The sequence below is a fragment of the Hyperolius riggenbachi genome, chromosome 6, assembly GCF_040937935.1.
Source record: "Hyperolius riggenbachi isolate aHypRig1 chromosome 6, aHypRig1.pri, whole genome shotgun sequence".
NCBI classification, from domain to species: Eukaryota; Metazoa; Chordata; class Amphibia; order Anura; family Hyperoliidae; genus Hyperolius; species Hyperolius riggenbachi.
This window is the reverse complement of record NC_090651.1, coordinates 71,493,238-71,511,369: the sequence shown is the minus strand read 5'-3', so window position 1 is coordinate 71,511,369 and position 18,132 is coordinate 71,493,238. Positions and strand designations below refer to the sequence as shown.

General features: G+C 47.0%; 1 protein-coding gene across 1 annotated transcript in view; it reads left to right on the top strand.

The window, feature by feature from the left end:
- LOC137522455 (G-protein coupled receptor 54-like) overlaps nt 1-18,132 on the top strand; it is a 64,704-nt gene that overhangs the window by 34,017 nt on the left and 12,555 nt on the right. Inside the window, exon 2 of the mRNA XM_068242519.1 lies at nt 14,326-14,450. Within this exon, the coding sequence (XP_068098620.1) occupies nt 14,326-14,450 (125 nt within the window). The remainder of the gene's footprint in view (nt 1-14,325; nt 14,451-18,132) is intronic.

The window sequence follows — 18,132 nt, the reverse complement described above, 5'->3', positions numbered from 1 at the left end:
ATTAGTAGCAAAGAAAAAAGTCTCATATTTTTATTTTTAGTTATATACAGTAGCTGTTTTTTTTTTAATAACATCATTTTGTCACAATTGCAGTTTTAAAACCACACTCTGTCTTTTAAACTAAAAAACAAAGCAGAAATAATCAACCCTTTGCAATTTCCTGCAGTAAAACCTTATCCCGAGCTGTCTCTCTCGGTTTCTTTGATGTGTAAGTGCTTCAGAAAACAGGACTGTATTTGACCCAGCGGGTCGAAAAGCTCAGAGAAGCTCTTTTGCACAGAGAACAACTTCAGTTTTTTAACTCTTCCTGTACTGGAAACCAATATGAGACTCTTTACTTTGCTACTAATGTTCTATTTCTTAGCTGTACTAGACATACCGTTCATTATCACATAAGTTTATTTTAGCTACAGGTTTGCTTTAAATCCTGCTGCTAAAACTGTGCACATGTTGAAAAACCAAGCCCATTAATAGCATTAGGGAAACTTCTTGCTGTGCAGTTTATCAGGTTAACATGTACACAGTAATTTGCGAATGTGTGTGTTTGCAAAGGCGAAAATGTACACAAACTCGGTCCCTATTAACCATTCCAACCCAGCCAACCATAGTTTAAAGTAAACCTTAGAAGGGGGAATGTTGAGTTTTACTCACCTTGGGCTTCTTCCAGCCCTCTGTAGTCTTTCAGGTCCCTCTGTGTCCTCTGGATCCCCTTCTTTGTGATGCTGTCAGCCCAATAAAGACTGTGACCCGCCTGAGTCTTGCGCTACGGTGCATGTACCATCCCAGCTGCATGACTTCTTCTCCCATGGCCGGAAACATTCAGTGCATGCGCAGTTACAAGTCTGTAGGAGCTGCTCATGGGCAGAGTGCTCCTGGCCATGGAAGCATGATCGAGGAGTGAGTGCATGTTCCACAGTGCCCAACTCAGCCAGTAGTGGACTTTAATTGGGGTGACAGTGGAACAAAGGAGGGGACCTGGAGGCCACCTAAAAGACTGCAGGGAGCTAGAAGAAGCCCCAGGTAAGTAAAAGCCACATTTTTCCCCATTTCAGTTATAAAACAAAAACTAACCACTGATAAGCATGTGCAATGGTTGATGAATCTGCATGGTCAGAAATGCATTATTCCCAAATCAATCTCCATCCCTGGCCTGCACATGATACTTTATTTCAGGGCAGAGGGTAAAGCCATTCAAATTATTCTTACATTCTATCGTAGGGCAAGCATGCATGCAGAGCCCTCTGGTTTGTAGCACACCTATGGCCTATAATTTTACATGCATTTGCATACTATTGTCTCAGGCAATTTGGCCATCAAGAGTGAAAATTGTGGAAAGTGTACTTAAATGATCTAATATACTAAGGGTGGGCCAAAGAACATTGGCAAACTGTAAGTGATCCTGCACATCTGGCTTGGGATTTTATTTTTTGTTTAATATTTTTTTTTTTTTGCTTTTTTTTTAATTTTCAAAAATTAGTAATACAGATTAGTGAAACAAGGCTTGTACAGAGCACAAAATGTATGGACTGGATTATTTACATCATATAATATACTAACACAATTTTTATTTTTAAGTAAAACAGCATTCAAAGGGTTAAATCACAAGACTGACTTTTTCTCCTGCAGGGGCAGCCGCATCCGAACTGATGATAACCGTATCTTGTGTTTACATTCTTCACTTGATACAATTAAGCAAACATTCTCTGACTGTGCAGAAACTTCTGCTAATGCGTCCTGAACTGAAACACTGCTCAGAAATCATTACTGGTTGCATTTACAATAGAAATGCACCAGCAGCTTTCAAATTAAACAAACTGAACTTTGGGAATTTATAATTTCTAAATGAATAATAATACTTGTGCACAAAAGCAAATATGATAATTGTATGGGTTATAAAAAGTAGGGAAACACATTTTTATTGAATATTTTGTCCGGGTTTAAAACCGCTTTAACCTCCTTGCCGGTTTTCCCGACCTGAGCTCGGGGTAGAAAAAACAAGCTATTAGCGGTGATCCCGAGCTCAGGTCGGGGTATGCATTGCAGAGCCTTACTTGTGGTTGTGGAGTCCCGCGCGCGATCTCGCTGCACAGCGGGACTCCAGCCTCTCTCCCCGGCAGTGTGGGGTCTTTCCCTGGCCGCCGGGATCCCCCATGTCCCCGCTATTCTTCCGGGGACCCGGCAGCCAGTTGGAGCAGCGCAGCCGTGGTGGTGGCAGCAGAGCGGTGGTGGCAGCGTGACGTCATCGGGGGCGGGGCTAATATTGAAAACGAACTTCTCTATATTAGAGAAATATAGAGAAGTTCGTTTATATGTATATTAGCACCATCTAGTGGACAAAGAGAAAACTGCAGCACAGGAGCCCAGGAAGGTACATTTTTTTTTTATTTTGCTGCAGATCTCACTGCCAGAATGATTTTTTTCAGGTTTTAGGGTCTGAAAGAGTGAAAAAAAAATTGCACCGCTTTTAGACCCTAAAATCTGGAAAGAATCAGACCGCCAAGGAGGTTAAGTCAGTGCTGGGATGCACTCTTTGTTACTCTTTCTGAAATAATAGATAGTTGTATCACCCCCTCGCCTCTAAAAGCGATATTACGGTAGGTATCCTAGATGAGGAAACCTGGGCAAAATCACACAGATTACTTATAAGGAAAGCCTGTTCCATTGCAGATAAGACCATGATGCTAAATTGGATGAATCCCAAACCCCCTAAAATAGAACTGTGGAAACAACTCATGAACAATGACGTCTCACTGTTAAAATATAACATTTAAAAACAGGCGTTGCACTAAAAAGTTTCCTAAGATATGGGACCCCTGGTTAGAAAGCCCTCTCCCGGTGAGTTCCTCTTAAGGCTCATACACACAGCGGATTTTTGCGAACGACGGGTCGTTTGAACGTCCCGTCGTTCAGTCGTCCGCACGCAAAATCGGGCGTGTTTACAGACTGTCATTCGGGTGATAAGACTGGTCTTATCACCCGAACGACAGTCTGTGCACACACTGGATTTCGCATGCAGACGACTGAACGACGGGACGTTCAAACGACCCGTCGTTCGCAAAAATCCACTGTGTGTATGGGCCTCAAAGTAGAAAAGTCACAGACAGTATTTACCTACATAGTTAAGCTTTTCTTTCGTTCAAAGAATAGACGGACGTTGTAGACTGAAATAGATAGCAGAAGGCATTATAGTATGTTGTTTGTCGACTTCAATGTATTTGTTTAGAATACTGACCAGTTACGTTAATTTACTGTTGTTGGTGATTTTGAAATTAATGTAATCTAATTTCTTATAATACTTGATCAATGGTTATCATTTGACCAGCTTATGCTGATTTAGTACCATATTTTTGATACAAAAACATTTGACTGTAACTGTCATGTACTCATTTTATTGCTTGTTAAATAAATCAAGTTTAAAAAAAAAAATATCCTGTCTTAAAAAGTTGATCATAAAAACAAAATCAGGTGAGTTGAATCACTGGGTGGAAGCGGAGATGCTGCTTCTGTTTTTATTACATCACTTAGCTTTTCAGAGGGCAAGGATGAAGGCACAGGCTGAAACTCTGTTAGCAGATTGCAGTCATTGATTGCAGTCTATAGAAATGATATCCTGTGATGAAGGAAGTGACCAGTGTCTCCTCCTAACCAGAAAGGAATTTTTTGACAGCATCTAACAAGGTACCATGTCTGAACTGTCTGCCAGGGCCGGTTCTAGTAAAAATGGGGCCCCCAGGCAAAATAAATCCGGGGGCCCCTGAAAGACGCCTCCAAACCTGAAAAGGGCATGAAAGTGTTGCAACCAATTTTCCCCCCACGGCCTCTGAGCCGGCTGCTGCCCCCCCTTCCTCCAACCACCACCCAACTTAACTGTGTTCTCTGGGACCCTTGCAGAGTTTTTGGCAGAGCAGCGTCTCACCTGTTCTGACATGCATGCACCTCTGTCAGCCCATGACTCTATGCACTTCCCAACTTCATCCTTACAGGGGGCACGTCTCCTCCGTTACCCAACGCATGTTATTATGTAATATCATCAGGGCTGGATTTAGGCCAAGGCCGCCTAGGCAATGGCCTAGGGCACCACAGCAGCAAGGGCACCAAAGCAGCAGGCTAAACTGGTGCAGCATTTGCAAGCTTGCAAATGCAGAAATGCAGGGAGAACATGTGAGCGTCTGACCGCGGTACTCTGCTGCTAGCCGCCTGTGCAGCAGCAGCTACCTTGCTCTCTGTGCACATTTGCATTGTGGCCGGCAGCTATAGACTTGGGCAGCATTGGAGACGGAAAGGAAAAGGAAGCTTCTGCACTGGAGACGAGTGGAGAAATGAGTGACATTGATGGCTGCTGCGGTGTGAAGGCAAGCTGGCTACCATACTGAAAGCGGGGGAGGAGGGGTTAAGGGAGTCATCTGGCTACCTATACTAGAGGGAAAGGGGGGAGGGGTCATCTGGCTACCTATACTGAAAGGGGGGAGGAGGGATTAAGGGAGTCATCTGGCTAGCTATACTCAGGGCAGTTTCTAGGCTAAATTTCACCCAGTTCGAGAGTCAAAAAATATGCCCCCCCCCCCCCTTACTTCCCCAAAATCAGAGCTGCTAAGTGAAATCATGTCAAAAGGCTTCTTGAAACCAACTCACTATTTTTATTTTATTTTTTACTTATGCTTAACACAAGGTTTATTGAGAGAAATGTTGCAATCCCACTGGCCTGACCCCACAACCCCCCTCCCAGTACATGGGACAGCACGGTGGCATAGTGGTTAGCGCTCTCGCCTTGCAACGCTGGGTTCCCGGTTCGAATCCCAGCCAGGTCAACATCTGCAAGGAGTTTGTATGTTCTCCCCGTGTCTGCGTGGGTTTCCTCCGGGCACTACGGTTTCCTCCCACATACCAAAAACATACAGATAAGTTATTTGGCTTCACTCTAAAAAATTGGCCCTAGACTATGATACATACACTACACTGTACATACATAGACATAGGACTATAGTAGGGATTAGATTGTGAGCTCCTCTGAGGGACAGTTAATGACAAGACTATATTCTCTGTACAGCGCTGCGTAATATGTCAGCTCTATATAAATCCTAAATAATAATAATGCTGCAATCCCACTGGCCTGACCCCACAGCCCCCCTCCCAGTGCATGTTGCAATCCCACTGGCCTGACCCCACAACCCCCCCCCCCCTCCCCCCCAGTACATGTTGCAATCACACTGGCCTGACCCCACAGCCACCCCCTTAGATAACTTAACAGTCCAGCCAGGGAGTCACAGTCAAAATCAGACCATGGTGGTATGGTGGTCTGACCACCAGCCCAGGGCAAAAAGAGCGCCACCCTCCCCCAACAGCCACGTCAGAAAGAGAGAGGCAGTGCAGTACATAGACTGCCTGCCTACTTACCATGATGTTGTCCACCATCCTGGCAGGTGGAATTGGATTCTGGTTCTGGAAGAAGGCTCCAGGCCAGGATCGGTGGGGGTCCGGGCGGGGGACCACGGAGCCAGAGGTGCTAGTGGGCAGCGGCAGCAAGGGCAAGACACACACACTAATAGCAGCAATAGGGCGCTTTGCTGGGCGGGCTCTGCAGGGTGCTATGCTGGGCTGGATGCCAGGGGCTGTGCAAGGTGCCTTGCTGTGCTGGGTGCTCTGCAGGGTGCTATGCTGGGCGGGATGCTGGGGGCTCTGCAGGGTGCTTTGCTGGGCTGGATGCTGGGGGCTCTGCAGGGTGCTATGCTGGGCTGGATGCCGGGGGCTGTGCAAGGTGCCTTGCTGTGCTGGGTGCTCTGCAGGGTGCTATGCTGGGCGGGATGCTGGGTGCTCTGCAGGGTGCTTTGCTGGGCAGGATGCTGGGGGCTCTGCAGGGTGCTTTGCTGGGCTGGATGCTGGGGGCTCTGCAGGGTGCTATGCTGGGCTGGATGCCGGGGGCTGTGCAAGGTGCCTTGCTGTGCTGGGTGCTCTGCAGGGTGCTATGCTGGGCGGGATGCTGGGGGCTCTGCAGGGTGCTTTGCTGGGCTGGATGCTGGGGGCTCTGCAGGGTGCTTTGCTGGGCTGGATGCCGGGGGCTCTGCAGGGTGCTATGCTGGGCTGGATGCCGGGGGCTCTGCAGGGTGCTATGCTGGGCTGGATGCCGGGGGCTGTGCAAGGTGCCTTGCTGTGCTGGGTGCTCTGCAGGGTGCTATGCTGGGCGGGATGCTGGGGGCTCTGCAGGGTGCTTTGCTGGGCTGGATGCTGGGGGCTCTGTAGGGTGCTTTGCTGGGCGGGATGCTGGGGGCTGTGCAGGGTGCTATGCAGGGCTTACACAGACCTCAGAGCTGGCGGCGACCCGACCGGAGAACGGCAGAGCAGAGCGCACACTACCACCAGCATCACTTCATGCAGGAAGTGGTCATGGTCAATGACATCACTTCCGCATGTGCATTGTCTGCGGGTGTGCGCTCTGCTCTGACACTCTCCGGTCGGGTCGCTGCCAGCGCTGAGGTCTGCAAGAGAGGCAGGCAGCAACGGGAGGCACACGGGGGGGGGGGGGGGGTTCGCGACATACGCGAACTGAAGCCGGTGATCGCGCTGGTGCGCACAGCTCCTCCTGCCTCTTGCTGCACCGCATCCGCGCGTCACCGGCTCCTAGCAGTCACATCCTTCTGCTTCTGCCTGGCGCCCCCCCTGGTCTCTCATCGGCGCCCCGTTCAGCAGAACTGGCTGAACGGGGCAAGAAACGGCCCTGGCTATACTAGAGGGAAAGGGGAGAGGGGTCATCTGGCTACCTATACTTGGGGGCGGGGGAGGGGGTTCATCAGACTACCTATGCTGGGGGGAAGGGTCAACCCGCTACCTATACTGAAGGAGGGCGGCTGGTAACAGTGGCCTTGGACGATAAAGAGTACAAATCCGGTCCTGAATATCATGTCACAGGTCACAGAGATGATGCAGCTAGCCGTTGGTGAAGATGGAAGTGCATGTAGCTACAGACTTGATAGAGGTGCACGCCCACTGCGGCAGGTGAGAAGCTACGCTGCCAATGAGCCAAAGACTGTTGTGGCCCCACAGAGCAACAGTAAAGTTGGGGGAGACATCTTGGCAGGCCCCTACAGGCGCCGGCCCTGCTGTCTGCTGTTAATTGGCAAAAGTTTGTAACCCTTTCTGGATCACAGAGATATCAGTGTAATAGCAGTTACATAGTTATAGGTTGAAAAAAGCTATCTCTCTTTTAACTTCAAATCTCTTGAGACTCACTGCACCATAATCCAGACACACGATGGTCAGAAGGATGAAATCTTCCAGCCTGACTGGATTAAGGTATCGCAATCCTTTACCTATTAATTATAGCTGTGGATGCCCTTCAAAGTAACTAAAGCATTCAAGCCCGTTTTAAATGCAAATTAAGAATTTGCTCTAAGTAATTCTCGAGGTAAGATATTCCACATCTTAACCAGTCTTACTGCGAAGAACCGCTTTCATCATGTCCCCTTATCCTTTGTACAAACCTAGGGATAAAAAGCTAATTTGCCAAGCTCCTGTATAGCCCTGGGGTGTATTTATACATATTAATTAGCTTGCCTCTAAAGGTCCGTACACACGCCGGACTTTAGGCAACGACGGGTCCGTCGTTGCCTCCCGCTGGGTGGGCGTGCCAGCGACAGTCCGGCGTGTGTACGCTCTGTCGTCAGACTGATACGGCTGTTTCTGAGCGATCCGCCCGGCGGATCGCTCAGAAACAGCCGTATCAGTCTGACGACAGAGCGTACAGACGCCGGACTGTCGCTGGCACGCCCACCCAGCGGGAGGCAACGACGGACCCGTCGTTGCCTAAAGTCCGGCGTGTGTACGGACCTTAAGCCATCTCTTTCCCAAGCTAAATAAGCCTAGTTTGGAGATTTCTCATTACTCATAACAGGTACACAGGCAACTGCACACAGAAGCTGTTTTATTACCCTTTAACCTCTTAACTCAAACTGGACGTTTATATGCATCCAGTCTGAGTCTCTTTAAATCAATCAGGACATATATACGTGTCCTGTCGCATGCGCTGCTCGTTTGCGGCGGGACTTAAACTTCAGTAATTGGCAAATGGGAACATGTGTTCCCTGAGCAAATTCAAGTACCTAGGAATGAATGAACATGACTCCAATCAGGCTTCCCGTGTCCTCCTCCCCCTAACGCCTCTTGCCAGGACTCTCTGGAAGATCAGGGCTGTGCTCCTCATCATGCAGAAGCACAGCCATGCTGCACCTCCGCAGGTAGGGCCGTACTTGCGCAGGGGCAGTACAGCAGTACATATGCATGAAGAGGAGCACAAGCCAGATCTGAAATCTGACAAGCTCTTGTGGGATTTCTTATAGGGGTCCACATACCGCAATGGTGGTCTGGAGGACGGCGTGGAAAGCCTCTACAAGATCCAGAGGCTTCCCTCTTCTTAGGTAAGTACGTGCGCAGCTCTAGTACACTTTAACCAATTAAAACAACATTTTAAAATCCATTTTTTAGATCTCTAACATTCTCTACATTCTGTCTTGGGGCAGCTTTGCACATTTGCTAATAACTGTCTGTAAGGCGCCCATCCCCTGAATTCTTCTGCGGGGCTAGCTGTTTGGAAAAGTTGTTGACTGTCATGAGTTTTACATGCAAATAGCCTCACCAGCATCTTCCAGGCAAAGTGACAACCCTGAGCTTTTGAGCACATTACAAGCAATTTTCACTGAAACCTCCTAACTGCCATCTTTTAAGTGAAAGCTCTGTGAAGGTGGAGGTGGGGGGTTATTAATGAGAAGAAGCCGTACATCTTTCTCTGTCATGGGAGTAAGAGGATCGTGATGCCAGGTACAGCATGCAGCACAATAATGACTTATTTCTAAGGTAATTGCAGCTTTATACCTGTCAGATACATTGCACACTGTACAGGCAAGGGGGAAAAAACATTATTAGTCAGGATACTCAATACAAGTTCAGTCATGATCCTTCAAAGGAACAACTAACAGATACTAACCATGTTGGGTAATATAGATACTAACCGGGTTGGTTGGGTAATGACCTAAAGTTTATTTAAAAAGCCAGAAAATCACCAGAAGACCACTGTTGGTGAGTGGGTTTTGGTTACATTGTATTTTATATTTTGTATTTATATAGCACTGTCATCTTCCATTACGATTTACACGGTATATTGTCTTGTCACTAACTGTCCCTCAGAGGAGCTCAACCATATAAGTTCTACCATAGAGTAGGGACACCAAGAGCCAAATATAGTATAGTATGTACTGGTAGTTGAAATGAAGTATGATTAGTATGAGAGTAATAAGCTATACTTACAAAGCAGGGGTACCTCAAAGGCAACCACTGTATAGGCAGGTGGGGGGATTAGACCTGACCCCACTCAGGATTAAGAAGTTGCTCTCCGTAGAGGAGTAAAAAAGGGGGTAACACCCCTCCACCAGGGGTGAACTTGATATAGCGTAGTATGGATACAAGAGGTGCAAAAAGGATAAAAGTAGCTAAAAAGTTTAAAACATGAGGAGGAAGTGGTGGGCAGAGAGGTGCCTGGCTCTTCTACTGACCACATCTGCTATTACTCCGTTGTTATTGCCTGATGAAGCAGGATCAAACCTGCAAAACGTGTTGCATTGTCCTCCGGAGTATGTAAATAAACTTGTTCTATTTGCCAAACACATTGGCAATTTTGAGTCTGCTTGGAGGAGGGAAGTCCACCACTGCCTCCTCATGTTTTAAACTTTGTAGATACTTTTATCCTTCTGGCACCTCTGTATCCATACTACGCTACATTTTAACATAGTAATATGACGTTATCATAGTCTCCAGTTAATTTTAGGTAGAAAGTCGATTAATTTAAACAACTGGACTGTAAGAAGGCAGACCTAGACAGAGATGCAGCAGGGACGTTTTTAGGCATAAGCAAACCAGGCAGATGCCTGAGGTGACAACTGCAGAATGATGCACTACATGAAATTCTCAAAGTCAACTACTAGTTCCATAAGGAATGGAATGGATGGTAATTATAACACCTAAATGGGCAATGCTATGTCAATTGTTGTATCTCTGATAGGATTTCCAGGACAATATTCTAACCAGTGCTGGTCGTAATGGAAAAATCTACGCTTACGGATCATTACGCGTAATTTTACGCTATTACGCATTACGCAATTACGGTTACGGCGTAGGAAATTATCTACGGTACATCACTGTAATTACGCGTAAACTTACGCAGTTACGCGTAAGGATACCGTAATGTAGGCGCTTACACTACAATGTTACGCGTAGTGCCGTAATACCCATTAATGCGTATTTTTTGACGCATATGGACGATATGTACGCAATAGCCGTCAATATGACAGTTATTGCGTACATATCATTCGTATGCGTCAAATTGTACGCTTATACTGAAGGGCGGGAGAAGATACTATTGGTTGCTTAGGATGTTGACTGATTGGCTACTCTTAGAAAAGGTGAGTTTTTACGTTAGTAATTACGCGTAAAATTACGCGTAAGTGTTCGTAAAATTACGCATGCCTAGCAATTACGGTAGACAGTGTAATTACGATACCACTTTACTGCTTACGCGTGAATAAATACGCGTAAGACCATAATTTACGCGTAGCGCTTACGCGTAAATTTACATTGAATTACGATGCGTAATTACGCTCATGCGTAATTTCGGCCCAGCACTGATTCTAACCTGTGAAGACCCAGGCTCTACATAAATAATAAAATGATTATAAATTGGGTACACAACCTTTGTTATAGGAAGGGTTTGTTATATGCGTTCAGTGTGTTTGGGCCATTAAAGCATATGTGGTGTGGTAATAATTTGTGTAACTTTTACAAACTTTTTTTTGAGAAACAACCTTATTTTTAAGTAAACTATCAATTTCTTATTGGTGTCCACAAAACTATTTGATGTAGGTTATGTGCTTTCTGTTCAATAGATTGGGGTAGGGAGACTAAAGGTGCCTTTCCTGGGGTACCAAAATGGCCACAAACAGCAGTGGGCTGCAGCCATCCTGACAGTGCTGTTCTCCACAGGGGGGTGAGTGGGGAGAATATTGCCTTAGGGCGGTGCTCGGATGTCACGGGTTACTAAAGATACACCATGCCGGATCTTAAAGTGATGTCAGGTGGTCGCTGTACACGTGTTAGATGCATGCTAGATTTTTGTTTCAATTCATATTTATTGACCACCCCAGCTAAGTTTCATTTAGCATATGTAAGGAGCAGAACTTAAAGAGACTCTGAAGCGAGAATAAATCTCGCTTCAGAGCTCATAAATAGCAGGGGCACGTGTGCCCCTGCTAAAACGCCGCTATCCCGCGGCTAAACGGGGGTCCCTTCACCCCCAACCCACCCCCCGCAAAAGTGTGTCGTAGAAAAAGTCGCTGGCTGTCTCTTCCTGGAGGCAGGGCTAACGGCTGCAGGGGGTGAAGGGACCCCCGTTAAGCCGCGCTATAGCGGCGTTTTAGCAGGGGCACACATGCCCCTGCTATTTATGAGGTCTGAAGCGAGATTTATTCTCGCTTCAGACTCTCTTTAAAGGATACCAGAGCTGAACTAAGTAGGAAAAATGGGCGGAGCAGGCATGTACTGGAAGCTGTCCTGATGCCCACCTCTCCCCCCATTTTCCTCTGTCCTCCTCCTTTCCTACCAAAATGCCCCCCTGGCAGCCTCCTCCGGGTTGGCTGGGTCGGGCATTACTGCTAAGGAGCTGGTCTGGCTGTGCGCTTTCTACATCGCAGGCCCGCAGCTGAGAGCGCACTGCACATGCGCAGGGCGTCCCGACTGCGTCATGCATATGCACAGAGTGCTCCTGGCCACTGGCATGCGATGTAGGATGGTTTCTGAGTTGGAGTGATGCAGTCAGAACGTTAATATCCACCACGCTGCATCACCCTGGTCTCCAGTGAGTCTAGCAAGGTATGTGGGAGGATTGGTCTTCTTGTAGCAAGCGACAAAGACTGAACATCAATGCTTGGGTGGTCATTTTACTTAAAACTGAAGGGAACTGTTACCCATAGCTCCCAACAGTGGAGGGACAGTGCCTTTTTGGGAACCCTGTCCCTCTTTCTTCCTCATTTGTCCCTCTTTCAGGACTGATGTACAGATATATGTAAATATATGTGTTTTAACTACAGAAAAATGTGTTTAATTGACTAAATTTGATTCCCATCCTTTAAATTGATATATATCTAATCTTGAAATGTTAATATGAAGTAAAATGAACCAGGATAGAAAGGACCAGTGTGATTGTAATTATAAAAGAACACGTTTTTCTTATGAAATCTTTATTGTATGCGCGACTAGGGTTTGGGAGGGGCGTGGCTTAAGTATCCCTCTTTCTTATCTCAAAAAGTTGGGAGGTATGCTCGCCTTGCAGCCCTGGCAGGGCTGCCATCAGAAATTTTGGGGCCCCTCCCACATCATCAGGCCTCGGGCCCCTCTCCCTGGGCCCACCCACTGGTTGCTGTGCCTGCGAAGTGCGCTGGGGTGAAAAATGTACATGGCTCCGACACTGAAGAAAGTGGCATGTACAGCGTGATGCAGCAAAAAGTGGGCGTGGCCATGATATGTTGTGGGTGGAGCCAAATACTAGCAAAATACAGGTAGTCCCCGGTTAACAAATGAGATAGGGACTTGTAGGTCCGTTCTTATCCTTTATCCGTTCTCTTTTGTCCCCCTCTTTTCTTCCTGTGCTTATTTTATCCCCCTCTGTCTCACCTCAGTTTGTGCCTCTTTTTTGTCCCTCTGTGTGGCCTCATGTTCCCGTCTCATCTCTTTTCTCCCTGTGCCTCTTTTGTCCGCCTCTGTTCCCCCTGTGCCTCTTTTATCCCCCTGTGTTACCTCTTGTCCCCATTGTCTCAGCTCCTCCCCCTGCCCTAGCCAGGTATAGGTGCTCCCAGTATAGGTGGCAAGCTATAGGCGCCCCAGTATAAGTAGCCAAGTATAGGTGGTGCCCCAGTATAGGTAGCCAGGTACAGGTGGTGCCCCAGTATAGGTAGCTAGGAATAGGTGATTCCTGCCCCAGTATAGGTAGCCTATAGCCAGATATAGGTGGTGCCCCAGTATAGAAAGTTTGCTGTAGGGGGCTCACTCATCTGCTCCCCATGTTCAAGTGCTGATGTCACTCTTCTCTCAGTGCTGGAACGCGGTGTGCTAATTAGTGAGCCACAGGCCCGCAGCCAGCACATGCGGCCCTTCCAGCGCTGGGGGGGGGGGGGAAGGGTCCCCGGAAGCCCTGGCCCCTCACTGCAGTGTCAGTTGTCCCTGCCGATGGCTGCCCTGATCCCTGGGTCTCTGGTTTGAATCCCAGCCAGGTCAACAAGGAGTTTGTATGTTCTCCCCGTGTCTGTGTGGGTTTCCTCCGGGCACTCCGGTTTCCTCTCACATCTCAAAAACATACAGCTAAGTTAATTGTCTTCCCTGTAATTTGGCCCTAGACTATGATACATGCACACACACACACACACACACACACACACACACACACACATATAACTATGGTAGGAATTAGACTGTGAGCCCCTCTGAGGGACAGTTAAGTGACAAGACTACATATACTCTGCAAACCTCCCAACTTTTTGAGATGAGAAAGAGGGACACTTAAGCCACGCCCCTGCCACACCCCTGATCATGCCCCCATCACACCCCTAGTCACGTATACCATAAAGATTTCATAAGAAATATATGTTGTTTTATAATTCATACCACACTGGTCCTTTCTATCCTAGTTCATTTTCCTTCATATTAACATTTTAAAATTAGTAACACATGTTTTAGTAGAAAAATATATATATTTACATAGAAAGAGGGACAAAGTCTTAAAAGAGGGCCAAATAAGGAGGAAAGATAGACAGAGGGACAGGGCTCCCAAAGAGGGGCTGTCCCTCCGAAAGAGGGACAGTTGGGAGCTATGACTCTGTACAGTGCTGTGTAAGATGTCAGCGCTATATAAATACTAAAATAAATAAATAGTAGAGCAATGTGATTTAGTAGTGCTGACATGCAATCTAATTTATGTGAAATGGGCTTTTAATGGCAGGTGCACTTTTTCCGAACATTCAATTTCCAAAGAGCTAAGTTGACCGCTGGGAAGAGACGTGTGCTGTGATATGGATCAAGTGATCATCATATTACCAGCAAAGTACAGCAGGCACTAGTCAACATTGTTCTCCCGAGGATTGTTCCATACTACCCTCTAGTGGTTTGCGATATAATTTGCATACAAATAAAGGTTTTTGTATTATTCAGGTGTCTCATTTACATAAGCGAATGATGATATTATCTCTGATATGTTATTCATAATAATCCTGATTTTCTTTGTCTGTATACCTGCAGCCAACCTGGCGTCCACTGACATAATGTTCTTAGTATGCTGCGTGCCTTTCACCGCTACCCTGTATCCACTGCCTAGCTGGGTGTTCGGAGACTTCATGTGCAAGCTTGTGGCCTATCTGCAGCAGGTACATGCAGGGCGGAGGGAAATGTATGTTGCCAAAACAGAAGGGGGCTCAGTATTCAAAGTGCAGCAGGCTTCTACCAGAGGCGTAATTACAAATCATGGGGCCCCCAGAAAAACTTTGATGTGGTCCCCTAATACTCGCACCCTTAGCCTAACCTACCGCTGGTGACCCTCATTGCTTGGGGGGTCCGTCCCGCAAGGGTCATAAAACAAGTGTGGACATCTTAATCTTGGTACAGCCATACGAAGTGTAGCCACAAAAACACCGGAACTAAAGGATGGACCCCTTTATCGGAGGCAGTGAAATAGTAGTTGGGGGCCACTTAGAGCTCTGGGCCCTCCCTGTGGTCACTTGGGCTTCTCCCTTGTAGTTACACCCCAGCTCAGGCCCGTATATATCTTACAGGGGCCTATAGGCACAGATGTCCTGGCACCTTAGACGTCAGCCTCCATGAACCTACAAACCAGGCCAAACCTCACCAAGCGTGCTGGCTGGCCCAGCTGTCACTACTCCCTTATTTCCCTTTCCTGTCATAGGTAGTTACAGATGCCCCTTAATACTAAGGATGGCTCTGGCTACCTAATAATAAGTAACTAGAAGTGCTTCTGACTGAAGGAAGATCTGGTGAGTGGAATGCAAAGAGCTGGGTGAGTAACCTCGCATTTACACTTCGCTCAGGACTCTGCATAGGGAAGGAGGGAGGGAGGCACTCTGGGAAGAGAGTGAGCCGCCTTTCTATCATCAGGCACCTGTAGGCATATGCCTACAGTGCCTTATGGTAAATCCAGCCCTGCTGCAGCTTCTACATAGCTACAAACTCCCTAAATTGCAGCGAAACCCCTCTGTCGCTCTTTCTTCTTCCCATTCACCCTCCATTAGGTCTGATGCACATATCTTTGTAAATACTGTAGCCATAGGTTAGTGTGGTAAGGTAACGCAGACACACAATAGTTCACCAGAATAGTAATGCTTTGATATGGAAAAGAAAGTGAAAGTGAAACAGTTTCACTGCACTGATGTGTTTGTGCAATAATCAGAAATAATAATGCAATTTGGCAATATACTTTAAAACAACCTGTAGATGCAAATAGTTTTACAGAAGCTAAAGCTACAAAAGTAAACTGCAAAATGCTGACTCACTAATCCACTGACTGCTAGATTAACAAAACACAGATTTACTCCTAAATCTGGGCAGTTCAAGAGTGGAGATGAATCTCCCAGGTACTTGCGTTTGTGATACTGTCACTGGGTCAGCAGACTCTGGACTCTGCCTCTTTCTCCCTGAGAGCTTCCACACAGTTCTCTGCAGCTTTAGGAGCAGGGCCGGTTCAAGGGGCCCTGTGGCCTCGGGGCAAACTTAAGTGTTGGGCCCCCCCATTACCCCTTTGCTCACCGGGGCCCTGCTGCAATTACATTAGCAGTGATAATTACCTTATCCCCGTCGGGTGAGTGAGCGGGCAGCGGCTGCACTAGGAGACATGTTGTCTCCCTCCCACTCTATGACCCAGCGCGTGTTTACACATGATGCGCTGGGTCATAGAGTGGGAGGGAGACAGCATGTCTCCTAGTGCAGCCGCTGCCCGCTTGCTCACCCGATGGGGATAAGGTAATTATCGCTGCTAATGTCATTGCAGCAGTGCCCCGGGGAGCACTGCGAGCAGGTGGGCTGGCAGAAGAAAATATTGCAGGGTCGGCGCTGCTGGGGCCTGAGCAGAAGTCGGGGCTCTGGGGCAAATGCCCCTTTTGCCTCTATGCTAGCGCCGGCCCTGTTTAGGAGTCTCCAGACAGGCCTGTTCTCTGGAGTTCCACCCCACTTTGTAGAGAGAACTTGGATAATCTGCCAAGCAGGAATCAGGAGTTAACCACTTTACCCCCGCGCGTACGGATTTCTCCGCCCCTTTTTCCATCCTTTCACCCCCAGGGACGGAGAAATCCGTACTTTGCGCACTCCCGCCGCTGTCCGCGCTCCCGCTCGTAAACACGCCGCCCACCGCTAGTAAACACGCCGCCGCCTGCTCGCCCAGAGATCAACGAACGGGAAAATCCATTCCCGTTCGTTGATCTAAGCCCCGCAATGATCTGCTGCCGCTCGGCTGAGCAGCGCGATCATTGTGAAAAAATAACAAAGTCCCAGCCTCTTTCTACTTCCTGCAAGCGTCCGGAAGGACGCTTGCAGGTCGCATGAAACAAATTGGTAATGTTGCCATCTTGTGGCCAAATAGTAAAACTACACCCTAACCATTTTTTACACACAAATAAACTTGTTTAACACAAAAAATTAACTCCTTACCTCCCACACTCCCCAATTTTTTTTTTTTTGTAATTAAAAAAAAAATAAAAAATTTACAATTTAAAAAAAAATACATAAATAGTTACCTTAGGGACTGAACTTTTTAAATATGTATGTCAAGAGGGTATAACACTGTTACTTTATAAACTATAGGCTTGTAATTAGGGATGGACGCAAAACTGAAAAAAATGCACCTTTATTTCCAACTAAAATATTGGCGGCAAACATTGTGATAGGGACATAATTTAAACGGTTTTATAACCGGGATAAATAGGCATATACATTTAATGGGTTTTAATTACAGTAGCATGCATTATTTAAAAACTAGACCGAAAACTGAAAAATAATAAATTTTTTCCCACATTTTTTCCTATTTTCCCATTAAAACACATATAGAATAAAATAATTCTTGGCATAATGTCCCACCTAAAGAAAGCCTAATTGGTGGCGAAAAAAACAAGATATAGTTCATTTCATTGCGATAAGTAATGATAAAATTATAGACGAGTGAATGGAAGGAGCGCTGAAAGGTGAAAATTGCTCTGGTGGTCAGGGGGTAAAACCCCTCAGTTGGGAAGTAGTTAAGGTCTGCGGTAATGCTGCCCCCTGTCCAGGGCCGGATTACCAACCAGGCAACAAAAGCAGTTGCTTGGGGCCCCATTCAGAGTCAAAGGGGCCCCATCAGCACCTAAACCAGCCCTCGCCATCCTGTCAGCGGTGGCTGGATGGTATAATGGTTAAAGGGACTCTGAGCAGTGCAGTAACTATGGAAAGATGCATATCATTTTAAAGCTCTCTTTCTCCTCTTTCCAATGATATATAAACGGTCACCCTATGCCTTTTAGTTTTTTGCTATTTTCGTGATTGAAATCGCGGCCACAGGACGACTTTTCTCCAAAGTCGGCAGCTCGATTCAGCACAATGCAATGAAAAATAAGGAACCCAGGGGGATATAATTACAAACATCATGCTGGTAGGTGTGAGGATGTAATTAATTTGTTGTGGGTATGCTTAAAAGGAATACCCACAGGCACTGCTCGGAGTCCCTTTAAGGGCTCTGCCTCTGACACAGGAGACCAGGGTTCGAATCTCGGCTCTGCCTGTTCAGTAAGCCAGCACCTATTCAGTAGGAGACCTTAGGCAAGTCTCTCTAACACTGCTACTGCCTATAGGGCGCGTCCTAGTGGCTGCAGTTCTGGCGCTTTGAGTCTGCCAGGAGAAAAGTGCGATATACATGTTATTTGTCTTGTCTTGTCAAATGATGCCTAGCGCTGCTGATTGTCTTCAGAGCCAGGCTCTCCTCCTAGATCCCCCTCCTGCTACTGTGCGCTCTGCTGCTGCCCACTCCTCCCTCCCTTCCCACAGAGAACCACAGCTGCAGCAAGAATGATA